Raw genomic sequence first — 27042 nt, forward strand, 5'->3', positions numbered from 1 at the left:
CTACTCATGACTATAAAGCATCAGGCTACGACCAGTATGGCTCCCGCCACCACACACTTCCGGGACCGTCGACTGCCCCGCCGGCCTCCGTACCCGGTCTGCATTCAACTCTCATTGCCTGAGCGTTTTTCCGGAGAGTCCGGGGACGTCAAGCCATTCATTACACAATGTGAACTTCACTTTGAATTAATGGCGTCAATGTTTCCGTCCAAAAGGGCGAAGATAGCATTCATTACTCACCTGACCGGCTGGGCTGCAGCGTGGGCCACAGCTGAGTGGAGCCGTGGTTCACCATCTTGCTCCTCCCTGGCGGCCTTCACTCATGCTCTTGAGCAGGTTTTCCAGCACACCTCGCCGGGGCGTGAGGTGGCGCATTCATTGATGAGGTTAAAGCAAGGCAGCCGCCGGGTGCCAGATTACACTATCGATTTTCGCATCCTGGCCATGAAGAGCAAGTGGAACCTGGCGGCGCTCCAAGATGTCTTCTTCCGGGGTTTGAGTGACATCATTCAAGATCAGCTGGTGGCGATAAACTTGCCGAACGACCTCGATGAACTGATAGCACTGGCTATCCGGACTGATCGCCGTCTGTCTGACCTTCCTCGCCGAAACAGCCATCATTCCACCCAGCGAGTCCTCTCATCGTTGGATCGACCATCCACTTCCAACCACTCTGGCGGCAACGCTTCACCCAGCACTGCAGAGAAGCCCATGTGAGTGGGACAGACACACCTCTCCCTGGCGGAGCATAAGCGGCGTCGAGCAGAAGGACTTTGTTTTTATTGTGGTCAGTCAGGTCATGTTGTAACCCTCTGTCCAGTAAAGGGTGCCCCGGTGCGGCACAAGAACAATAGTGCAGGCGAGTCAAAGTTCAATTAATACGTCATCTCAGAATGTTTTAACTGCCTCATTTTTGTCTGACCATACCACCATAGAATGTCCTGTATTCCACCATAGAATGTCCTGTATTCATTGATTCAGGTGCTGATTCTAATCTCATGTTATCTTCTGTTGCCAGGCCCCTCCACCTTAAATTTTAGCAGCTTTCATGTCCACTGGTGGTCTGTGCGATGGACGGCTGTGAATTAGGCCAAATTGTGCACCGCACCCAATCTGTTCGCATGACAATTTCCAGCAATCATTCTGAACTAAATAGCTTTCATGTACTTGATAATATGACTCACTCTGTGATTCTGGGGCACCCTTGGCTACAACGCCATAGACCTAGTGTAGACTGGACTCAGGGTAAAATTGACGCATGGGGACCTTCTTGTGAGAAGTCTTGCCTCGTGGTTCAGTCAAATGCTAGTAACCCTGACCTGGATGGCGTACCTGCCTGTTACCATGATCTAGCACTAGTCTTCAGCAAAGCTAAGGCTAAGTCACTACCTCCGCATCGGGATTATGACTGTGCCATCAATATTCTCCCCGGGGCAACCCCTCCCCGAGGAAAATTGTTTTCTCTTTCAGCTCCAGAAAGAGCAGCTATGAACATGTACATCCAGGAATCTCTGGATGCTGGGTTAATTTGTCCCTCGTCATCCCCCGCTGGAGCAGGGTTCGTTTTTGTGGAAAAGAAAGATAAGTCACTTCGCCCATGTATTGACTATCGGGGTTTAAATTATATCACAGTAAAAAAAAGCTATCCTCTGCCACTGATTTCATCAGCTTTTGAGCTGTTAGAGGGCGCTAAAGTGTTCACGAAATTGGATCTTCGTAATGCCTACCATTTGGTCAGAATTACAGAGGGAGATGACTGGAAGACTGCTTTTAACTGCTTTTCGGGCTCACAAATGCCCCAGCAGTCTTCCAAAACTTAGTAAACGAAGTGTTGCGCGAGTACCTGAATAAGTTTGTTTTTGTTTACTTGGATGACATCCTGATCTTCTCTCCCGACCTACACACTCACACCCAGCATGTCCGTTCTGTTTTGCAGACCTTATTACATAATGATCTCTTTGTCAAGGCAGAAAAATGCAAATTCCACAGGGCCACGATATCGTTTCTGGGATTCGTCATCTCCGAAGGAGAGATTCAAATGGACCCGAACAAGGTGGCAGCAGTGCATCAGTGGGAAGTGCCCAACAATTGTAAGGATGTTCAAAGATTTCTAGGATTTGCTAACTTTTATCGCAAATTTATTAGGAATTTCAGTACCATCGCTGCTCCTCTCCATAACGCCACCTCGTCTCTTCAGGCATTCAAGTGGACGCCTGAGTGCGATGAGGCATTCAGGGTCCTAAAGCAACGCTTTACTGCTGCCCCTGTGCTACACCTTCCTGACCCCGTCCGGCAGTTCATGGTCAAGGTAGATGCTTCGGATATCGGTGTGGGAGCTATTCTGTCACAAATGAGTCCTGATGACAAGAAATTGAATCCATGTGCCTTTCTGTCCCGTAAGTTGACTACAGCAGAGCAAAATGACTTCATTGGCGACCGCGTACTGCTGGCGGTTAAAGTGGCCTTGGAGGAGTGGCATCACTTGCACGAAGGGACATAGTTGCCTTATTTAGTGTATACTGATCATAAAAACCTTGCCTATCTTCGCACTGCCAAGCACTTAAATGCTTGTCAGGCCCGTTGGGCAATCTTTTTCAGCCGCTTCAATTTTGTCATCTCATACCGGCCCGGTTCAAAAAATGGAAAGCCAGATGCATTGTCCAGACAATACAATAAGCCCGATACTCCTTATGACCCCGGCAATATTCTCCCAGCAACATGCTTCATCTCTGTCACTACGTGGGAGGTTGAATCGCGGGTTAAGGAAGCTCTCCGTGATGTTTGCGTGCCGTCTGACTGTCCACTGGGCAAGTTATTTGTACCTGATGCCCTCGGGGGGGGGGGGGGGGGGGGGGGGGGGGGGGGGGGTGTAATTGAGTGGGCCCACAATAGCCGGTTTTCTTGTCATCCAGGAATAAAAAAGACGGTTTATGTAGTTCAACCACGATTTTGGTGGCCACATATGGTTGCAGATGTTACGGAATATGTCAATGCCTGTCATATCTGTGCTATGCATAAGTCCTCGTCACGCCCTCCTGCTGGCTCATTACTGCCTCTCGCACTTCCCAAACAGCCATGGACTCATATCACGATGGACTTTGTCACTGCTGGTATTCCCCTCTCATGTGGCAACACTGTGATGTTAACTGTGGTGGACAGATTATCCAAAATGTGTCATTTTGTGCCTTTGCCCAAACTGCCTTCTGCCAAAGAAACTGCTGAGATTATGTTAACACTTTTATTTCATCTCGATGGTTTTCCCCAGGATACTGTCTCCACGCACACACCTGTTCTCTATCTGCACCTCATCACCTGGGTGTATTTAAGCTCCCCATTGTACCTTACTCCTTCGCCAGATTGTAGCGCCTTGTGCCTCTTTCCAGCTCAGTATCTTGTATTTCCTTGCCTTGCTTCGTTTGCCTCATCGTGTTTTTTGACTACCTGCCTGTGTACCTCGACCAAGCCTAAGCCTGATGTTTTTGTTACTGTTGCTTGTTTTGGACTGCCTTTCTGTGTACCGACTCCAGCCTGTTTACCAAGTAAATGCCTTAACTCCACTGAGCTGTGTACCTGCATCCTGCATTTGTTTCCAGCCCATCTTGCCTGTCAAACCTGATACCTACATTAAGAACTGTGCTGACACTGTCAACGTCAACAAAAGGGTCAGTGTTTTTCCAAACCAGAAGCCCTGGATCAACAGTGCTGTCCAGTCCCTATTAAAAAGCCGCAACACCACCTTTAAATCAGGGGACAGGGCCCTGTACAGCGCGGCCAGGTCCGATCTCAAAAGAGGCATCAGAGAGGCCAAGGCTGCCTACAAGGAAAAGACCACTTCGCTGCAAATGACCCCAGAAGGATGTGGGAGAGAATAAATCACATAACCACTACAGAAGCAGCAACCCAGGAAATGCTAGGTCTGACGCCTCGCTGACAGAGGAGCTGAACCACTTCTTTGCCCGCTTCAAAGCAGACAGACCAGCAGCAACTCCACACCCACCACCCTCCAACACTAGCACGCTAACACTTCAGGAACATGAAGTGAGACATGTGCTGAAGGCGGTGAACCCCAGGAAGGCGGCCGCCCCCGATGGTGTACCTGGAAAGGTACTGAAAGCGTGTGCTGACCAACTGGCTGGAGTTTTCACCTGCATCTTCAACCTGTCCCTGTCGCAGGCCACCATTCCACCCTGCCTCAAATCCTCCACCATCATTCCAGTCCCAAAGAAGTCAGCAGTGGAGAGCATAAATGACTACAGGCCTGTTGCACTTACGCCTGTGGTCATGAAGTGCTTTGAAAGACTGGTCTCTCAGCACATCAGAGCCTGTTTGCCTCCCACTCTGGACCCCCACCAGTTTGCCTACAAGGCAAACTGCTCCACAGAGGACGCTATCACCACAGCTCTCCACATGGCGCTGAGCCACCTGGAGCACCAGGGGAGCTATGTGAGGATGCTCTTCCTGGACTTCAGCTCAGCCTTCAACCACATCATCCCAGAGATCCTGGTCCAGAAACTGACACATCTGGGCATCTCCACCCCCATTTGCCAGTGGATCAAGGACTTCCTCACAAACCGCCCACAGTCCATGAAACTTGGCCCCCACCTTTCCTCCACCATCACACTCAGCACCGGTTCCCCTCAAGGCTGTGTACTGAGCCCTCTCCTGTTCACCCTTTACACACATGACTGCTCTCCGTCCCATCTCACAAACACCATCATAAAGTTTGCGGATGATACCACCGTGATTGGGCTCATCTCAGGGGTGGATGAGACTGACTACAGAGACGAGGTAAATTGACTGACAGCATGGTGTTCAGCTAACAACCTGCCGCTGAACACCACAAAAACAAAAGAAATAATCCTGGACTTCAGGAAGAACAGGGCTGACCCAGCCTCGCTCTACATCCAAGGGGACTGTGTTGAAAGGGTCAGCTCCATCAGATTCCTGGGAGTGCAGCTCTCTGACAGCCACTCCTGGACTGCCAACACCACAGCGGTGGTAAAGAAAGCCCAGCAGCGACTCCACTTCCTGAGGGTGCTCAGGAGAAACACTCTGAAAGGAGAAGCTGCTGGTGTTGTTCTACAGAGCCACCATCGAGAGCATCCTGACGTACTGCATCACAGTGTGGTACGGGGGGTGCTCAGCAGCAGACAGGAGAGCGCTGCAGAGGGTGATCTAAACGGCCCAGGGGATCACTGGTTGCTCTCTGCCCAGCCTGGAGGACATTGCCTGCTCTCCCTACCTCAGCAATGCTGCCAGCATCAGCAAAGACACATCCCACCCCAGCAACCACCTGTTTGACCTACTACCCTCCAGCCGATGCTATAGGTCAATCAAAACTAGGACAAACAGACTCAGGGACAGCTTTCTCCCCAGAGTGATCACTGCTCTGAACAATAACAAATCACTCTAATCTGCACCTTCAAGTTTCTTGTGCAATATCTGTAAACCATGTGCAATATTCCCGTGCAATATGATTCCACAGTTGTATATAATTCTCGTTTTACATTTTATTTTACCTTATGTTTATATTAGTTGTACATATACTCTGAATAATTTACTGTTAAATTTCACTATCTTTTATTTGGCTAAAAATTACTCGCACCACAGAAAGCACCTTTTTGGAGTTGCACTCAAATCTCGTTGTAATGCAAATTACAATGACAATAAAGGCGATTCTGATTCTGATGTTTGTCATTCCCTTGTTTTAAGTTTTCAATTTAAGTTTTAAGTTTACAATTCAGTAAAACAATGTCATATGTATCATAAAGAGGAGGCCAAGGCAAGGATACAAGCTGATGCAAAGGACAGAGCTGGACTCCGTTGCTAACTTGACTTGCATAGATCCTATGGATTCAAAGGAACATCCAGAAGGCAGCCTTGTCAACATTGTCAGCAGAAAGCTAGCCCCAACATCTGTCAATGTTGAAAATGCTGACAATCGGAGAAGCAATGTTAGAAGATTTTGAGATGATGTGGCCGGAAGGGTTTTACACCACCACCTCCAAGAAAGTTGAGAATATGGCATCATCTTGCAAATCTGTTCAAGTTGGTGACTCTAAAGTATATGATCTGAATGTAATCTATTCAAGGGTCATTGCATTGCTAACTAGTGCCTGCAATGTTGATGTGAATGATGTCTTCTCTTATGAGCTTGCACCTGTCCAAACTGCAATGTTCACAAAAGATGGATTGCGTATTTGCAAAGCCAAGGGAAAACTCAAGAGGTCACTTCAGATTGAAGTTTCACAGAGGAATGCTGGTAACACTGATGTTATTGTCATAGATGGATCAGTGCTTCTATGGACTGTGCATTGGCCAGCAGATGGTACTATTGCGGACTTTGTCATGAACTTCAAGAAAAGAATAACTTCCTACTTGACCAGCAGTGATGTCTATCTCATTTTTGACAGATATTATGAGTACAGCATAAAGTCCACTACAAGAGATGGCAGGGAGACAGGGGTTACTTGGAAGCATCATGTGCTTCGGACAACAAAGTTGCTTGCACAGAAGGTTGTCTTGTCTTCTGTTGAAAACAAGAAACAGCTGATCCATATCCTCTGTGAAGAGCTGACACAAGACAGGACTTTTCATCTTCAGAGTACTGTAGACAAAAAGTTGGTAGTGACTGAGGAGGATCCTTGCCCTGTTGAAATCAGAAACGAATGGTAAATGGACTGCATTTATATAGCGCTTTTCCATCTGCATCAGACGTTCAAAGCGCTTTACAATTATGCCTCACATTCACCCCGATGTCAGGGTGCTGCCATACAAGGCGCTCACTACACACCGGGAGCAGTAGGGGATTAAAGGCCTTGCCCAAGGGCCCTTAGTAATTTTCCAGTCAGGCGGGGATTTGAACCCATGATCTTCTGGACTCAAGCACCTCAACACCTTAACCACTAGACCATCACCTCCCCTAAACGAAGGAGCATAAGGAAGTAGTTAAGAACCTTCTTCCTGCACATGCTATATCAGAATGTGACACAGTGGCATGTTACACTGGAACTGGAATGGAGCTCTTGCTTGCCTCTACTGGTGGTTGGCTCTCACTGCGGTATTGTATCACTTCCTGTTCTGGAGCACAGCGGTGTTTTTCTGTATCTGTTAGCTGTTTAATCTGCGCAGTTAGATTGATCTAGTTAACTAGATAACGATTTGTTTCACAGTGTAATCTTCACGTGCCTTAACTAAAGCACTCCCTCTGCTGAATCACCTCTAAATTATTTACACATTATTCACTTTGTGTGTTTTTAGGAATCCGCTAGCTTAGCGCAGCTACTAGCTCTTAGCCGGTTTAGCATGGCGGCTTCTCCTGTCTCTCCTGCACTTTTCTGCTCTGGGTGTGAAATGTTTAGTTATTCCTCGGCCTCCTTTAGCAGTAATGGTACTTGTAATAAGTGTAGCTTATTCGTAGCTTTGGAGGCCAGGCTGGGCAAATTGGAAACTCGGCTCCGCACCGTGGAAAGTTCTACAGCTAGCCAGGCCCCTGTAGTCGGTGCGGACCAAGGTAGCTTAGCCGCCGTTAGTTTCCCTCTGGCAGATCCCGAGCAGCCGGGAAAGCAGGCCGACTGGGTGACTGTGAGGAGGAAGCGTAGCCCTAAACAGAAGCCCCGTGTACACCGCCAACCCGTTCACACTTCTAACCATTTTCCCCACTCGGCGACACACCTGCCGAGGATCAAACTCTGGTTATTGGCGACTCTGTTTTGAGAAATGTGAAGTTAGCGACACCAGCAACCATAGTCAATTGTCTTCCGGGGGCCAGAGCAGGCGACATTGAAGGAAATTTGAAACTGCTGGCTAAGGCTAAGCGTAAATTTGGTAAGATTGTAATTCACGTCGGCAGTAATGACACCCGGTTACGCCAATCGGAGGTCACTAAAATTAACATTGAATCGGTGTGTAACTTTGCAAAAACAATGTCGGACTCTGTTGTTTTCTCTGGGCCCCTCCCCAATCGGACCGGGAGTGACATGTTTAGTCGCATGTTCTCCTTGAATTGCTGGCTGTCTGAGTGGTGTCCAAAAAATGAGGTGGGCTTCATAGATAATTGGCAAAGCTTCTGGGGAAAACCTGGTCTTGTTAGGAGAGACGGCATCCATCCCACTTTGGATGGAGCAGCTCTCATTTCTAGAAATCTGGCCAATTTTCTTAAATCCTCCAAACCGTGACTATCCAGGGTTGGGACCAGGAAGCAGAGTTGTAGTCTTACACACCTCTCTGCAGCTTCTCTCCCCCTGCCATCCCCTCATTACCCCATCCCCGTAGAGACGGTGCCTGCTCCCAGACCACCAACAACCAGCAAAAATCTATTTAAGCATAAAAATTCAAAAAGAAAAAATAATATAGCACCTTCAACTGCACCACAGACTAAAACAGTTAAATATGGTCTATTAAACATTAGGTCTCTCTCTTCTAAGTCCCTGTTAGTAAATGATATAATAATTGATCAACATATTGATTTATTCTGCCTTACAGAAACTTGGTTACAGCAGGATGAATATGTTAGTTTAAATGAGTCAACACCCCCGAGTCACACTAACTGTCAGAATGCTCGTAGCACGGGCCGGGGCGGAGGATTAGCAGCAATCTTCCATTCCAGCTTATTAATTAATCAAAAACCCAGACAGAGCTTTAATTCATTTGAAAGCTTGTCTCTTAGTCTTGTCCATCCAAATTGGAAGTCCCAAAAACCAGTTTTATTTGTTATTATCTATCGTCCACCTGGTCGTTACTGTGAGTTTCTCTGTGAATTTTCAGACCTTTTGTCTGACTTAGTGCTTAGCTCAGATAAGATAATTATAGTGGGCGATTTTAACATCCACACAGATGCTGAGAATGACAGCCTCAACACTGCATTTAATCTATTATTAGACTCTATTGGCTTTGCTCAAAAAGTAAATGAGTCCACCCACCACTTTAATCATATCTTAGATCTTGTTCTGACTTATGGTATGGAAATTGAAGACTTAACAGTATTCCCTGAAAACTCCCTTCTGTCTGATCATTTCTTAATAACATTTCCTTTACCCTGATGGACTACCCAGCAGTGGGGAATAAGTTTCATTACACTAGAACTCTTTCAGAAAGCGCTGTAACTAGGTTTAAGGATATGATTCCTTCTTTATGTTCTCTAATGCCATATACCAACACAGTGCAGAGTAGCTACCTAAACTCTGTAAGTGAGATAGAGTATCTCGTCAATAGTTTTACATCCTCATTGAAGACAACTTTGGATGCTGTAGCTCCTCTGAAAAAGAGAGCTTTAAATCAGAAGTGTCTGACTCCGTGGTATAACTCACAAACTCGTAGCTTAAAGCAGATAACCCGTAAGTTGGAGAGGAAATGGCATAGAGTCAGAGCTCTATTGAGCCGAGTATTCCTTTAACTTTAACTAGTAATGACTTCATGACTTTCTTTGCTAATAAAATTTTAACTATTAGAGAAAAAATGACTCATAACCATCCCAAAGACGTATCGTTATCTTTGGCTGCTTTCAGTGATGCCGGTATTTGGTTAGACTCTTTCTCTCCGATTGTTCTGTCTGAGTTATTTTCATTAGTTACTTCATCCAAACCATCAACATGTTTATTAGACCCCATTCCTACCAGGCTGCTCAAGGAAGCCCTACCATTATTTAATGCTTCGATCTTAAATATGATCAATCTATCTTTGTTAGTTGGCTATGTACCACAGGCTTTTAAGGTGGCAGTAATTAAACCATTACTTAAAAAGCCATCACTTGACCCAGCTATCTTAGCTAATTATAGGCCAATCTCCAACCTTCCTTTTCTCTCAAAAATTCTTGAAAGGGTAGTTGTAAAACAGCTAACTGATCATCTGCAGAGGAATGGTCTATTTGAAGAGTTTCAGTCAGGTTTTAGAATTCATCATAGTACAGAAACAGCATTAGTGAAGGTTACAAATGATCTTCTTATGGCCTCAGACAGTGGACTCATCTCTGTGCTTGTTCTGTTAGACCTCAGTGCTGCTTTTGATACTGTTGACCATAAAATTTTATTACAGAGATTAGAGCATGCCATAGGTATTAAAGGCACTGCTCTGCGGTGGTTTGAATCATATTTATCTAATAGATTACAATTTGTTCATGTAAATGGGGAATCTTCTTCACAGACTAAGGTTAATTATGGAGTTCCACAAGGTTCTGTGCTAGGACCAATTTTATTCACTTTATACATGCTTCCCTTAGGCAGTATTATTAGACGGCATTGCTTAAATTTTCATTGTTACGCAGATGATACCCAGCTTTATCTATCCATGAAGCCAGAGGACACACACCAATTAGCTAAACTGCAGGATTGTCTTACAGACATAAAGACATGGATGACCTCTAATTTCCTGCTTTTAAACTCAGATAAAACTGAAGTTATTGTACTTGGCCCCACAAATCTTAGAAACATGGTGTCTAACCAGATCCTTACTCTGGATGGCATTACCCTGACCTCTAGTAATACTGTGAGAAATCTTGGAGTCATTTTTGATCAGGATATGTCATTCAAAGCGCATATTAAACAAATATGTAGGACTGCTTTTTGCATTTACGCAATATCTCTAAAATCAGAAAGGTCTTGTCTCAGAGTGATGCTGAAAAACTAATTCATGCATTTATTTCCTCTAGGCTGGACTATTGTAATTCATTATTATCAGGTTGTCCTAAAAGTTCCCTGAAAAGCCTTCAGTTAATTCAAAATGCTGCAGCTAGAGTACTGACGGGGACTAGAAGGAGAGAGCGTATCTCACCCATATTGGCCTCTCTTCATTGGCTTCCTGTTAATTCTAGAATAGAATTTAAAATTCTTCTTCTTACTTATAAGGTTTTGAATAATCAGGTCCCATCTTATCTTAGGGACCTCGTAGTACCATATCACCCCAATAGAGCGCTTCGCTCTCAGACTGCAGGCTTACTTGTAGTTCCTAGGGTTTGTAAGAGTAGAATGGGAGGCAGAGCCTTCAGCTTTCAGGCTCCTCTCCTGTGGAACCAGCTCCCAATTCAGATCAGGGAGACAGACACCCTCTCTACTTTTAAGATTAGGCTTAAAACTTTCCTTTTTGCTAAAGCTTATAGTTAGGGCTGGATCAGGTGACCCTGAACCATCCCTTAGTTATGCTGCTATAGACGTAGACTGCTGGGGGGTTCCCATGATGCACTGTTTCTTTCTCTTTTTGCTCTGTATGCACCACTCTGCATTTAATCATTAGTGATCGATCTCTGCTCCCCTCCACAGCATGTCTTTTTCCTGGTTCTCTCCCTCAGCCCCAACCAGTCCCAGCAGAAGACTGCCCCTCCCTGAGCCTGGTTCTGCTGGAGGTTTCTTCCTGTTAAAAGGGAGTTTTTCCTTCCCACTGTAGCCAAGTGCTTGCTCACGGGGTCGTTTTGACCGTTGGGGTTTTACATAATTATTGTATGGCCTTGCCTTACAATATAAAGCACCTTGGGGCAACTGTTTGTTGTGATTTGGCGCTATATAAATAAAATTGATTGATTGATTGAACTGGAAAAGGGAAAGTCATCAAAACCCTGAAAGATGGATATGATCTGTCAGCAGTAGGGAATATGGATGCACCCCTCCAGCAAGTAATTGATCAATCCACAAGTTTCATCTCAGCCTGTTATGGCACAAGGGACAGCACAGATATGTCTCACACACAACTTCTGATGTGGGCAAAGGCCATTCATCTTCACCAAACTTGGCCACTCTTCCACCAACAAGAGAGGCCTTTATAGAAAACATGAAGTGGGCACATTTTCAGGCAATGTTGTGGCAAAATGTCAATGTTGACCCTACAAAACTGGACCCAGAAGCATTTGGATGGAAGAAGGACACAGACAACAAATCATTGACCCCAACCACTTTACCGGACAACACAAAACCTGCCCCAGACTACATTTTGGAAATGATCAGATGTGGCTGCAAAAGTGAAACCCCTTTAACACCAAGAGATGTAGCTGTAAACCCTTACCTTGTACAACGTTTTGTGCATGCTTCAAGGTAGGATGCTCAAGACAGCAGTAGCCTGAACTAGCCATCATGCATTGCATGGCTGCCTCTGTCAAGTTTCAATATTTTGCCGGTTTGTGAAGATTTTTGAGTGGTCATTGTGTTAAACATGATACAATGGTGAATAGGCCAGTAACCCTAAAAACATACATTGTATCCTATTCCAGAAGAGATGGCAGTGTTCTACTGTTGATTACCTGTTGTCTGAAAATCTTGCAGATATTTTGACAAATTCATGCTTGGAAGTGGCTGGAAAAGGGTTAATTCATTCAGTTTTGATCAACATTTTATTCAGCAGTACTGCAATTTCTGTAAAATTATGTGAATAACTATCAGAGAAGGAAAACTTGATGCATTTGATATGAGTTTTTACCAAGGAAATGTGTGAACTAGGCATTATGTCATGATTTGGCTGTGTTGGGTATAAAGGGGTTAATATCCAGAGTTGCCCAAGGGATATCACTGAGCACCCCCTGATTCTTATCAAGGTACCCTGAGGCTACAAAAATCAACAGAGAAAAAAACTTTATCCAACAAAACCAGGTTCGAACCCACGACTCCTGGACTATGACTGGGGTTTTGATGTTCAGCTCATCACTGGAAGTTTTTGAAGTACGTCTGCACAGCAAATATTCCTGATTGTGGGACAAATAAAAAAATATATATTAAAATATAAGGAAACACTCAAACAGCTAAAAATAATAAAAAAAATTAAAATAAAAAACAAAAAAAGTTATTTAAAGTTGAGTTTTTATGGTCTCAGAATTAACAAAATTGCTGCAGCTCTATTTGGTTAAATATATATATATATATATATATATATATATATATATATATATATATATATATATATATATTCACTCAGCTGGCTGTGATTCTGCAGCTAAGGCTAAGCTAATGTTAGCCGAACATTAAACCATCACAATTTATTTTTAAATTATTCTCACCTCAGACAAATTTGCAGAAGTAAGGTCCATTGCTTCAACTGGGCATTTTTAAATATCCAAAAGTGAGGAATTTCGGACTGAATGGGTCTGCTCCATCACCCCGGCTGTCTGTCTCGGTCTGCACAGGAATGAGGCTTCGTGCAGGTCTGCTCGCTGTCGCGGTTCGATCGATACTCGATCGAACTAATCAGTCCTCCCTCGGCTCACCATCACTCCGAAAGGTAGTTGAAAAAAGGTTCTCCCAGCAGGGTCATGGGAGAATCGTTTAAAGCCGCTTCTGGTGTGAAAGGCCCACAAGATGTTTATAAACTAATAGACAGGTTTATAAAGTAACAGATATTTATAAACTTATAGATGTTAAAAAGTAATAGAGACATTTATAAACTTAATGATGTTTATAAAGTGATAGAGAGAGTTTTATAAATTAATAGAGATTAATAGGGGAGGTGATGGTCTAGTGGTTAAGCGTTGGGCTTGAGACCAGAGAATCTTCGGTTCAAATCCCAGCCTGACTGGAAAATCACTAAGAGCCCTTGGGCAAGGTCCTTAATCCCCAGGTTGCTCCAGGTGTGTAGTGAGTACCTTGCATAGCAGCAACCTGACATTGGGGTGAATGTGAGGCATTGACGTGTAAAGCGCTTTGAACGTCTGATGCAGATGGAGAAGCGCTATATAAATGCAGTCCATTTATCATTTACCAATAGAGACATGCTTATAAACTTATAGATGTTTATAAAGTAACTGAGACATGTTTATAAAGTAATAGAGACATTTATAAAAGAATAGATGTTTATAAACTAATAGACATTTACAAAGTAATAGACTAAAGTACTAGAAACATGTTTACAAATATAAATGTTTATGATGTAAGAGACATTTATAAATCAATCAATCAATTTTTTTTATATAGCGCCAAATCACAACAAACAGTTGCCCCAAGGCGCTTTATATTGTAAGGCAAGGCCATACAATAATTATGTAAAACCCCAACGGTCAAAACGACCCCCTGTGAGCAAGCACTTGGCTACAGTGGGAAGGAAAAACTCCCTTTTAACAGGAAGAAACCTCCAGCAGAACCAGGCTCAGGGAGGGGCAGTCTTCTGCTGGGACTGGTTGGGGCTGAGGGAGAGAACCAGGAAAAAGACATGCTGTGGAGGGGAGCAGAGATCGATCACTAATGATTAAATGCAGAGTGGTGCATACAGAGCAAAAAGAAAAAGAAACAGTGCATCATGGGAACCCCCCAGCAGTCTACGTCTATAGCAGCATAACTAAGGGATGGTTCAGGGTCACCTGATCCAGCCCTAACTATAAGCTTTAGCAAAAAGGAAAGTTTTAAGCCTAATCTTAAAAGTAGAGAGGGTGTCTGTCTCCCTGATCTGAATTGGGAGCTGGTTCCACAGGAGAGGAGCCTGAAAGCTGAAGGCTCTGCCTCCCATTCTACTCTTACAAACCCTAGGAACTACAAGTAAGCCTGCAGTCTGAGAGCGAAGCGCTCTATTGGGGTAATATGGTACTACGAGGTCCCTAAGATAAGATGGGACCTGATTATTCAAAACCTTATAAGTAAGAAGAAGAATTTTAAATTCTATTCTAGAATTAACAGGAAGCCAATGAAGAGAGGCCAATATGGGTGAGATATGCTCTCTCCTTCTAGTCCCCGTCAGTACTCTAGCTGCAGCATTTTGAATTAACTGAAGGCTTTTTAGGGAACTTTTAGGACAACCTGATAATAATGAATTACAATAGTCCAGCCTAGAGGAAATAAATGCATGAATTAGTTTTTCAGCATCACTCTGAGACAAGACCTTTCTGATTTTAGAGATATTGCGTAAATGCAAAAAAGCAGTCCTACATATTTGTTTAATATGCACTTTGAATGACATATCCTGATCAAAAATGACTCCAAGATTTCTCACAGTATTACTAGAGGTCAGGGTAATGCCATCCAGAGTAAGGATCTGGTTAGACACCATGTTTCTAAGATTTGTGGGGCCAAGTACAATAACTTCAGTTTTATCTGAGTTTAAAAGCAGGAAATTAGAGGTCATCCATGTCTTTATGTCTGTAAGACAATCCTGCAGTTTAGCTAATTGGTGTGTGTCCTCTGGCTTCATGGATAGATAAAGCTGGGTATCATCTGCGTAACAATGAAAATTTAAGCAATACCGTCTAATAATACTGCCTAAGGGAAGCATGTATAAAGTGAATAAAATTGGTCCTAGCACAGAACCTTGTGGAACTCCATAATTAACTTTAGTCTGTGAAGAAGATTCCCCATTTACATGAACAAATTGTAATCTATTAGACAAATATGATTCAAACCACCGCAGCGCAGTGCCTTTAATACCTATGGCATGCTCTAATCTCTGTAATAAAATTTTATGGTCAACAGTATCAAAAGCAGCACTGAGATCTAACAGAACAAGCACAGAGATGAGTCCACTGTCCGAGGCCATAAGAAGATCATTTGTAACCTTCACTAATGCTGTTTCTGTACTATGATGAATTCTAAAACCTGACTGAAACTCTTCAAATAGACCATTCCTCTGCAGATGATCAGTTAGCTGTTTTACAACTACCCTTTCAAGAATTTTTGAGAGAAAAGGAAGGTTGGAGATTGGCCTATAATTAGCTAAGATAGCTGGGTCAAGTGATGGCTTTTTAAGTAATGGTTTAATTACTGCCACCTTAAAAGCCTGTGGTACATAGCCAACTAACAAAGATAGATTGATCATATTTAAGATCGAAGCATTAAATAATGGTAGGGCTTCCTTGAGCAGCCTGGTAGGAATGGGGTCTAATAAACATGTTGATGGTTTGGATGAAGTAACTAATGAGAATAACTCAGACAGAACAATCGGAGAGAAAGAGTCTAACCAAATACCGGCATCACTGAAAGCAGCCAAAGATAACGATACGTCTTTGGGATGGTTATGAGTAATTTTTTCTCTAATAGTTAAAATTTTGTTAGCAAAGAAAGTCATGAAGTCATTACTAGTTAAAGTTAATGGAATACTCAGCTCAATAGAGCTCTGACTCTTTGTCAGCCTGGCTACAGTGCTGAAAAGAAACCTGGGGTTGTTCTTATTTTCTTCAATTAGTGATGAGTAGAAAGATGTCCTAGCTTTACGAAGGGCTTTTTTATAGAGCAACAGACTCTTTTTCCAGGCTAAGTGAAGATCTTCTAAATTAGTGAGACGCCATTTCCTCTCCCACTTACGGGTTATCTGCTTTAAGCTACGAGTTTGTGAGTTATACCACGGAGTCAGACACTTCTGATTTAAAGCTCTCTTTTTCAGAGGAGCTACAGCATCCAAAGTTGTCTTCAATGAGGATGTAAAACTATTGACGAGATACTCTATCTCCCTTACAGAGTTTAGGTAGCTACTCTGCACTGTGTTGGTATATGGCATTAGAGAACATAAAGAAGGAATCATATCCTTAAACCTAGTTACAGCGCTTTCTGAAAGACTTCTAGTGTAATGAAACTTATTCCCCACTGCTGGGTAGTCCATCAGAGTAAATGTAAATGTTATTAAGAAATGATCAGACAGAAGGGAGTTATCAGGGAATACTGTTAAGTCTTCTATTTCCATACCATAAGTCAGAACAAGATCTAAGATATGATTAAAGTGGTGGGTGGACTCATTTACTTTTTGAGCAAAGCCAATAGAGTCTAATAATAGATTAAATGCAGTGTTGAGGCTGTCATTCTCAGCATCTGTGTGGATGTTAAAATCGCCCACTATAATTATCTTATCTGAGCTAAGCACTAAGTCAGACAAAAGGTCTGAAAATTCACAGAGAAACTCACAGTAACGACCAGGTGGACGATAGATAATAACAAATAAAACTGGTTTTTGGGACTTCCAATTTGGATGGACAAGACTAAGAGACAAGCTTTCAAATGAATTAAAGCTCTGTCTGGGTTTTGGATTAATTAATAAGATGGAATGGAAGATTGCTGCTAATCCTCCACCCCGGCCCGTGCTACGAGCATTCTGACAGTTAGTGTGACTCGGGGGTGTTGACTCATTTAAACTAACATATTCATCCTGCTGTAACCAGGTTTCTGTTAGGCAGAATAAATCAATATGTTGATCAATTATTATATCATTTACCAACAGGGACTTAGAAGAGAGAGACCTAATGTTTAATAGACCACATTTAACTGTTTTAGTCTGTGGTGCAGTTGAAGGTGCTATATTATTTTTTCTTTTTGAATTTTTATGCTTAAATAGATTTTTGCTGGTTATTGGTAGTCTGGGAGCAGGCACCGTCTCTACGGGGATGGGGTAATGAGGGGATGGCAGGGGGAGAGAAGCTGCAGAGAGGTGTGTAAGACTACAACTCTGCTTCCTGGTCCCAACCCTGGATAGTCACGGTTTGGAGGATTTAAGAAAATTGGCCAGATTTCTAGAAATGAGAGCTGCTCCATCCAAAGTGGGATGGATGCCGTCTCTCCTAACAAGACCAGGTTTTCCCCAGAAGCTTTGCCAATTATCTATGAAGCCCACCTCATTTTTTGGACACCACTCAGACAGCCAGCAATTCAAGGAGAACATGCGGCTAAACATGTCACTCCCGGTCTGATTGGGGAGGGGCCCAGAGAAAACTACAGATGAAATACACATAAATGAATACACACATTTATAAACTAATACACTTTTATAAAGTAAGAGATATAAAGTAATCGAGAGACTTTTATAAACTAATATAGATGTGTTTTAAACGAATAGACATATTTATAAAGTACTAGAGACACATTTACAAAGTGATAGATGTTTATAAATTGACACGTTTATGAATTAATAGACATTTATAAACTTTTAGATGTTTATAAAGTAATAGACATTTATAAAGTGATAGACACTTATAAACTAACAGTTGTTTACAATGTAATAGACACATTTATAACAGACATAAAATAATAGAGATGTTCATAATTAGAGACATGTTTATAAAGTAATAGACATTTATAAACTAATATTTAACCTTTATTTATGCAGGTTAGTCCCACTGAGATCAAGACCTCTTTTGCAAGACCTGGACAATTATAACGTTTTCAATTCACCAAAACTGCATTAATGGCCACAGGTGAGAATCAATCCCATGATCTTCTTTCTGTGAGGCAACATTGCTAACCACTAAGCCACTGTGCTGCCAGACACATTGACAACCCCGATTCCAATGATGTTGGGACGTTGTGTAAAATGGAAATAAAAACAGAATACAATGATTTGCAAATCCTCTTCAACCTATATTCAATTGAATACACCACAAAGACAAGATATTTAATTTTCAAACTGATAAACTTTATTGTTTTTTTGCAAATATTTGCTCATTTTGAAATGGATGCCTGCAACACATTTCAAAAAAGCTGGGACAGTGGTATGTTTACCACTGTGTTACATCACCTTTCCTTCTAACAACACTCAATAAGTGTTTGGGAACTGAGGACACTAATTGTTGAAGCTTTGTAGGTGGAATTCTTTCCCATTCTTGCTTAATGTACGACTTCAGTTGTTCAACAGTCCGGGGTCTCCGTTGTCGTATTTTGTGCTTCATAATGCGCCACACATTTTCAATGGGCGACAGGTCTGGACTGCAGGCAGGCCAGTCTAGTACCTGCACTCTTTTACTATGAAGCCACGCTGTTGTAACACGTGCAGAATGTGGCTTGGCATTGTCTTGCTGAAATAAGCAGGGACGTCCCTGAAAAAGACGTTGGTTGGATGGCAGCATGTGTTGGTCCAAAACCTGGATGTACCTTTCAGCACTGATGGTGCCATCACAGATGTGTAAGTTGTCCATGGGCACTAACACACCCCCATACCATCACAGATGCTGGCTTTTGAACTTTGTGCTGGTAAGAATCTGGATGGTCTTTTTCCTCTTTTGTCTGGAGGACACGACGTCCATGATTTCCAAAAACAATCTGAAATGTGGACTCATCAGACCACAGCACACTTTTCCACTTTGTGTCTGTCCATTTCAAATGAGCTCGGGCCCAGAGAAGGCGGCGGCGTTTCTGGATGTTGTTGATGTTTGGTTTTCACTTTGCGTGGTAGAGTTTTAACTTGCATTTGTAGATGTAGCGACAAACTGTGTTAACTGACAATGGTTTTCTGAAGTGTTCCTGAGCCCACATGGTAAGATCCTTTACACAATGATGTTGGTTTTTAATGCAGTGCCGCCTGAGGGATCGAAGGCCACGGCCATTCAATGTTGTTTTTCAGCCTTGCCGCTTACGTGTAGAAAGTTCTCCAGATTCTCTGAATCTTCTGATTATGGACTGTAGATGATGGATTCCCTAAATTCCTTGCAACTGAATGTTGAGAAACATTTTTCTTGTGGTGGTGGTTCCCCATCTTTTCTTGTGAACAGCTGAGCCTTTTGGTGATGCTCCTTTTATACCCAATATAATTTTCGGCCTGGGGAACATTGGTTGTTTCTTATCTCAACTCACAAAGACAATAAACTGATTTTCACAGGACTGAAGTATGCTCCATTCCCTCCCCCCACCTGCCTCCTACCTCCCCAGCAACACTCCCCTTTCCGGCGCCTGCTAAACATCACTCCTTTCCCCTTCTGTGGGGGCGGTGCAGTTTTAGCTGCAGCCCCCGTTCTTCCCCCAAGCTGACAGCGGCGCATCTCAGGGTTGCTGCTTGACCTTCACCCACTTGCCTCAATTCGGATAATGGACTTTTTCAAACTTCGTGCACATAAACAATGTCAAATGTGTATGTGCTGTTTTAATTCTGATGTGTGCCATTATTACGGTAAACAAGTAATAATTGTGGACTAATTGCTGTCTGAGGTAACTGGAGTGTAAACATAATTTCTCCACTGTGAGATCAATAAAGTATATCTCAGTCATGACACTCACCTGTTTCCAATTAACCTGTTCACCTGTGGAATGTTCCAAACAGGTGTTCTTTGAGCATTCATCAACTGTCCCAGCTTTTTTGAAATGTGTTGCAGGCATCCATTTCAAAATGAGCAAATACTAAGTTTATCAGTTTGATCATTAAATATCTTGTCTTTGTGGTGTATTCAGTTGAATATAGGTTGAAGAGGATTTGAAAATCATTGTATTCTGTTATTTACATTTTACACAACGTCCCAACTTCATTGGTATTGGGGTTGTAATGGAGACATGTTTATAAACTCAGACATTTCTAAAGTAATAGAGGCAGGTGGAAGGAGGTCAATGAGGTCAAAGATGGTTTCCTCTAATATATCATTAACCTTACCCATGATGCAGCATTGCAGTGTTTGAGGTCTAACTCAGCAGCGCCCCCCTGTGGAGTCTCCTCATTGTCCCCTGACATCCTACTGAGGGCGTCCTCGCTTCTGCCTGAGGACAGCAGTTCACATGACATCACCACACGGCATAGCTGCACATTATGTGTGACCTCTGACCCCTCCTCACCTTTGACGATGCTCTCTGTTGGCTCCTCCGGCTCCTCGCTGCTGACACTTGGCTCGCACTGAGGAAGAGAGCGTTCATCAGTGTTATGTTCACCACCACTTTCAGTCTCACCTCACCTTGCTCACCGGCGACCGGATGCAGGTCAGCCTGCGGAGGCGGGTCTTCAGCTGGAGCTTCTCGCAATGGGAGGAGAGCAGGCGGAGTTCCAGGCGGTCAGAGCGCTCTGTCAGCTGTCGCACCTGCTCCCGGTACTGATCCTTCTCGTGCAGGAGCAGCCGCGCCTCCTCCTGCTGTGCCGCCTGGGCCACCAGCGCCTGCAACAACATCATTATGACCCTCCTCCTCACGCCGTGATGTCATCACCGTGGTCGCAGTGGTCTGACCTTGTCTCGCTCTTTGATCACCTCCTCCAGCTGCCGCAGTGTCTGGTTTTTGTGTTGGCGGAACATCCGAACATCTCCTTTCAGCTGGTTACAGTGCAACTCCAACTCCTCCTTCTCCTCCTGCGTCTAGAAGACAAACACACCCTGAACCAGCCAATCAGAGCACAGAACCAGCACCATCAGACACAGACTGGTTCCTGAGTGCACGTTAGTGGGCTGGGCCAGTAATGGGCGTGATCCTTATTTCCATTTTTGGTTTGACACTTTTTTAAACCAAGAACTCACAGAAAGGTGCAGAAGCAGGATGTGAGGACATGGTCCTGACAGCCCGCACTGACTTTCACAAACCTTTGACTCCAACCATTTTGAGGGACACTGTGAAAGTTTGCAGGATTCCCACTAAACCGCTGGATGCTGTAGCCGGACGATGTTGCATTTGGTCCTTGCAGGGACCAGGTTGTGACACATTCTTTGCAGATGATGCTGTGATGTCTGTGCAATCAGTGGACGTTTCAGCCACAGCACTCGAGAAGCTGCGTGAGCCGTGTCTGGTTTTATAACGGTCCTGAATCCAAGCAGCCAAATCCAGCTTGGTGGACTGAGCCGTCCGCACTGTGTCTGTCTGTGGCGAGAGAACGCAGCACGTTGAGAGATTCATTCCTCTGAATCACGTCTCCACAAGCTCAGTCTGTGAGCAGAGAGACATGTGGGAAGACTTTCTGCTGTCATCAGGTGATGAGGCAGACATCTAGTCAAGGTCAAAGGTCTAAGTCTGATCATGTGACCGCCCATGATGTGTTCGATACAAAGTCTCTGGAAAATTGGTGGATACGTGCATAATGAGTTGGTGCTTTGTGAGACTACGTAAAGTCCAGCCACGTGACACGAGCTCATGCAGGTGTCAGGTGCCTCAGTGTTCAGGACTAAAGGAACTGGACCAGGCCAAGGGCAGCTGGTCCAGTCCAGGAGAGACATGTGGACTGCTGCTCTACCTGGATACCAGTCTGGGATCAGGGCTGTTCCATGAGGGAGTTGATGTACCGACATGCAGCACCTGGTTCCTGGACCTGATCGGACCTTTAACCGTGCTCATGTTTCACTTAATACCCGAGAAGCAAACAGTAAACAGAAGCTGAATGTCGGAGCCACAATTTGGGACTTTTGATGGTGTGTGCAAACCTCCTCCTGCTCCTCACCTGGGCTCTGCGCTCCTCTGCCTGCTGGAGGTCCCTCCTCAGTTTGTAGACGGTACTGAGGAGGTCCATCTGTGGAGGTGCATCTTGCTCCTGCTGTGAAGTCTCCCTCTCTTCCTTCTGCTTCTCCATCTTCTCCTCATTCTTTTCCACCTGTTTCCCCATCTCCTCTCCCTGTTGCTCCTCTTTTAGCTCCTCCAGTCTGTTGCAATAGAAGAAGGTCTCTGTGGGTGAAGCCAGGTTCCGGCTCTGAAACACAAAAGGAGTTTTATTTTGTTCTGGCTCAGTGATTAATGATCTTCCTGTCTTGCTGACACATCAACAACCAGGAACAGCCAGCATGTGTCAAAGGTCACTAAAATCCTGAGCTTCACAACTAAGTGGGATTTTTGTTAAGCCATCTTCACCTCTTCTGGAGAAAATGGTTCCCTACTGTCCTGCTGCTAAGTGCAATAATCCTAAAACCTAAAACCTCTGAGAGACTGGTTCAGCAGGAGATCAGTTTGAGTCCCTGCAGTTTGTCTACAGGTTGGGCAGAGGATACTAACTCTGACAAATCTTCTACTTCAACATTTGGAGGCCTTGAAAACACCCTAGGTTACTATGAGTTAACCCCAAAACACTGCTGGAGTTAACGCAATGATTTTTATTACTTGGCGGACGTAATAAAAAAACTAAGAAATCACATGTACATATGTATTCACAGTCTTTGCCATGGAGCTCAAAATTGAGCTAAGGTGGCTCCTGTTTCCACTGATCATTCTTGAGATGTTTCTATAGCTGAATTGGAGTCCTCCTGAGGTAAATTCAGTTGATTGGACATGATTTGGAAAGACACACCTGTCTACATATAAAGTCCCACAGTTGACAGTCAGAGCACAAACCAAACATGAAGTCAAAGGAATTGTCTGTAGACCTCCAAGACAGGATTGTCTGGAGGCACAAATCTGGGGAAGGGTACAGAAACATTTCTGCTGCTTTGAAGGTCCCAATGAGCACAGTGGCCTCCATCATCTGTAAATGGAAGAAGTTTGGATCCACCAGGACTCTTCCTAGAGCTGGACACCTGTCTAAACTGAGCGATCGGGGGAGAAGGACCTTAGTCAGGGAGGTGACCAAGAACTCGATGTTCACTCTGTCAGAGCTCCAGCATTCCTCTGTGGAGAGAGGAGAACCTTCCAGAAGGACAACCATCTCTGCAGCAATCCACCAATCATGAGACAAAGATTGAACTCTTTGGTCATGTTTGTAGGAAACCAGGCACCATCCCTACAGTGAAGCATGGTGGTGGCAGCATCATACTGTGGGGATGTTTTTCAGCAGCAGGAACTGGAAGACTAGTCAGGATTGAGGGAAAGATGAATGCAGCAATGTACAGAGACATCCTGGATGAAAACCTGCTCCAGAGCGCTCTTGACCTCAGACTGGGGCGACGGTTCATCTTTCAGCAGGACAATGACCCTAAGCACACAGCCAAGATATCAAAGGAGTGTCTTCAGGACAACTCTGTGAATGTCCTTGAGTGACCCAGCCAGAGTCCAGACCTGAATCTGACTGAACATCTCTGAAGAGCTCTAAAAATGTCTGTGCACCGACGCTCCCCATCCAACCTGATGGAGCTTGAGAGGTGCTGCAAAGAGGAATGGACCAAACTGTCCAAAGATAGGTGCAGCAAGCTTGTGGCATCAAGAAGACTTGAGGCTGGAATTGATGCCAAAGGTGCATCAACAAAGTATTGAGCAAAGGCTGTAAATACTTATGGACACATGATTTCTTACAGCTCAGTCGCACGGCACTTAAAGGGCAATGAAGTCCTGACAAAACAAGAAATCTGGACATTCGTTGACTTTCGTTGGCATCGTTTAACCTTCGCATAGCTTCGTTCCTGCAGCTAGCGCTTCGTCAGGATTTTTAAACTGTTAAAAAATTTGAATGAAGGGGAACAAAAACCTCAATTCGTCTGTGTTTCGTTTTGCTGTCATTCTTGACATTTTTTAATCGTTTTAGTTTTTGTAACATTATTGTTTAGTTTGACTTCGTTCAATCAGCTGAATGTTTTCACACAGTGCAGAAGCCGGTTTGTGAGTGCTGAGGCTGCTGCTGCGTTCGTGTTCCGTCAGAAATTACAGGGCAAACTCAGCCTGTTTGCTTGGATTTTTTTTGTTTGGTTTTGTTTTATCTGGGTGGGGAATCAGCTTCACTGGGCTCAGGCACTTTATGTAGGCCAGAATTAATCTTTTGTGTGGATACAATTAATTATTTTGCCACAGGCAACTGCTGAATTTGAAACAACAAAAGCATAATTTCCACCGGTACTTGAACGCAGCGGCAGCGACAGCTGCAGCTCCTGTGTGCGCTTATTATTTTGTATTAAATATAACAATATGAGTGTAGGAATGACAATCCAGTCCTTCTGTTCATGTGGCAACAGGTAGATGAATCAAAATGATGATATAAAGAGCTGTTCTGGAAGGCAGAATTCACGTTGTGGATCAGCTGCAACTGGTGTGCGGCGTTCACACAGACTAATCACTTTACTGCTCTGATATATTCAATCATCTTTACACTTATATTTATTCCCTGTTTTGACAGTTTTCTGTTATAAATCAATACATATGACTTAGAACATAATACAGTGAAACAGCAGTGACCACGGTACACCAGAGGTTTTTTTCTTGTTTTTTTTTTTTGTTTTTTTAATTGGAGCAAGATGGAGCGTGCAGTGTGTCAACAGACAGTGTGGATTCTGATGATGATGATGGCGATGATCCCTCTTTTGTTCTGGACGAGCAACCAGAGCAGGTGGATCCACCGACGTGCACACAAATCTCCACAGCTTCTGTTTTCAGTTTCTCCAGGACTTGGGTGCTATGAGCTCCGTCCCAGCGCTGAGTCCTGGAACTCAGCGATACAGACACACTCTGCTCCAGCTGTGGCTCCAGGTGTGTTTCGTTTAAAGTGTCGAGATCCTTCGCTTCAGTTTTGTTTAGTTCCTCTTTCGTCCCTTTTGTAAACGAATTGTCAATGAATTGTGACTTTTTTTTTCTTTTCTTTTTTTTACTTTTTTCCCTTCATTGAGGAATCTTGGAACGCCATGTGACTGGGCCATTAGTTTTTATTTTAAAAAATTTGATGAAAAAAAAATCTTCTCATTATGGGGTGTTGTGTGTAGAATTTTGAGGAAAAAAATGAATTTACATTTTATTTCGGAATAAGGCAAGAAAATGTGGAAAAAGTGAAGCGCCGTGAATACTTTCTGGATGCACGGTAGGTGGCTATGGTGGTTTTGGGCTGTTTCACCATCAGGTGGCACTCTTGTTCAGACTGTGCATGCAGGGTTCTCTACCTCCTGTAAGGGTCTCAGTATCCGATGTCGCAGCAGTCGAGTCCGACTTTCAGCCTGCAGCAGGGTGTGCTTGAGACGCTCCACCTACACACAAACACAAAGCAAATAAGGACTTTAAGTTATTAAGAAAACCTGAAAATCTAACCACACACGAAGAGGAAGTTGTCTGGTCAAACATCAGCCCTCTGAAACCACCAAATAAGACTTTTAGCCAAAGCAGTTCCAGTTCCTGCCATCAAAGTGAATTCTTTAAACTCTGAAAAATAGCAAAGTTGTAGAAAATAAATTGTCAAAAAGACATTATTTGGTCAAGTACAAGTTTCAGAAAAGCAAGGTGGGTCCAGAGTCCAGATGCTTGTGTTAACTTTCAGCTTTAATTCAAGCGTCAATCATTTTAACATTTTGTAAGGAGACATTTTTATCCTCTTTCGAGATGTTTAGGCTTAGGGTTGGTTAGGCTTAAGGTTGGTTAGGGTTGGGTAGGGTTCAAGTTGGTCAGGGTTGGTTAATCTTAGGGTTGGTTAGGCTTAGGGTGGTTAGGGTTGCTTAAAGCTAGGGTTGTTAGGGTTAGGGTTGGTCAGGGTTCGGGTTATGGTTGGTTAGGGTTAGAGTTGGTTAGGCTTAGGGTTGGTTAGGGTTAGAGTTGATTAGGTTTAGGGTTGGTTAATCTTAGGGTTCTTAGAGTTAGGGTTGGTCAGGGTTAGAGTTGGTTAGTGCTGGTTAGGGTTAGAGTTGGTTTGGGTTAGGGTTGGTTAGGGTTAGGGTTGGTTAATCTTAGGGTTGTTAGAGTTGTTAGGGTTGGTTAGGGTTAGAGTTGGTTAGGGTTGGTTAATCTTAGGGTTGTTAGGGTTGGTCAGCGTTAGAGTTGGTTGGGGCTGGTTAGGGTTAGAGTTGGCTAGGCTTAGGGTTGGTTAGGCTTAGGGTTGCCTCATTGTGAGTGGTCGACTGATTACACTATGTAACACAATTTTTGTTCCTGGCTTCTAAGTGTTATATTTCAACTGCTTATGTCTCAAGTCTATGGAAAAATGACTACATTCAGCACAAACTTTGATTTTATTTTTTTAACGTTCTAGAAAGTTCTAAAAGTTTCTTGAAATTTCTAGATAATTCTGGAAACTTCTAGAAAATTCTGGACAGTTCTATCAGTTCAAGAATATTCTAGAAGACTACTCAGTAGTACTGAAGGCGAATCGAGAATATTCTTGAAAACAGACAAATTTCAAAATATCATTGTCCTGATCACAGAAGCAAAGTTTCTGTGGAATAACAGCTATTTTCTATTTATTTAAGGCATAACAGGTTAGGAAAACACACTGTGTACCCAGGAACAAAACAAAAATAATTTGTTACATAGTGTTATCAGAGCTGATCGCTCAGGTAAATGAAGCAGATTAAAGGTCTGGACTTGAGTCCACGTGTGGAACTCCTAGTCTGAGGTCTGAAGAGGTTTTGATGAAATGGAGGTCAGCTGGCCTCGATCTGCAGGTCTCGGTTGGCCAGCAGGGCGTGGCTTTTCTCCTGGCTCAGACTGTTGATGTCAGCCATCAGGCTGTAGTTGTGATCTCGGAGCTGCTTCGCCTCCTCACTCAGACGATCTCTCTCCTCCCGAACCTTCTGCAGCCGCTCAGTGACCTTCCTCATCCCGCGGTCCCCCAGCTGCTGCTGCTGAGACCACGCCTCCTAAACAAACAAAGATTTCAGCCAGT

General features: G+C 43.7%; 1 protein-coding gene across 1 annotated transcript in view; it reads right to left on the reverse strand.

The window, feature by feature from the left end:
• The window catches only part of card9 (caspase recruitment domain family, member 9), a 62616-nt gene that overhangs the window by 9863 nt on the left and 25711 nt on the right, over positions 1–27042 (reverse strand). Inside the window, exons 5-11 of the mRNA XM_034171429.1 lie at positions 26810–27016; positions 25334–25417; positions 21991–22236; positions 20795–20920; positions 20537–20725; positions 20412–20469; positions 20233–20336 (exon numbers count right to left, since the gene is read on the reverse strand). Of these exons, the coding sequence (XP_034027320.1) occupies positions 20233–20336; positions 20412–20469; positions 20537–20725; positions 20795–20920; positions 21991–22236; positions 25334–25417; positions 26810–27016 (1014 nt within the window). The remainder of the gene's footprint in view (positions 1–20232; positions 20337–20411; positions 20470–20536; positions 20726–20794; positions 20921–21990; positions 22237–25333; positions 25418–26809; positions 27017–27042) is intronic.

This window comes from Thalassophryne amazonica, chromosome 5 (assembly GCF_902500255.1).
Source record: "Thalassophryne amazonica chromosome 5, fThaAma1.1, whole genome shotgun sequence".
Lineage (NCBI taxonomy): Eukaryota > Metazoa > Chordata > Actinopteri > Batrachoidiformes > Batrachoididae > Thalassophryne > Thalassophryne amazonica.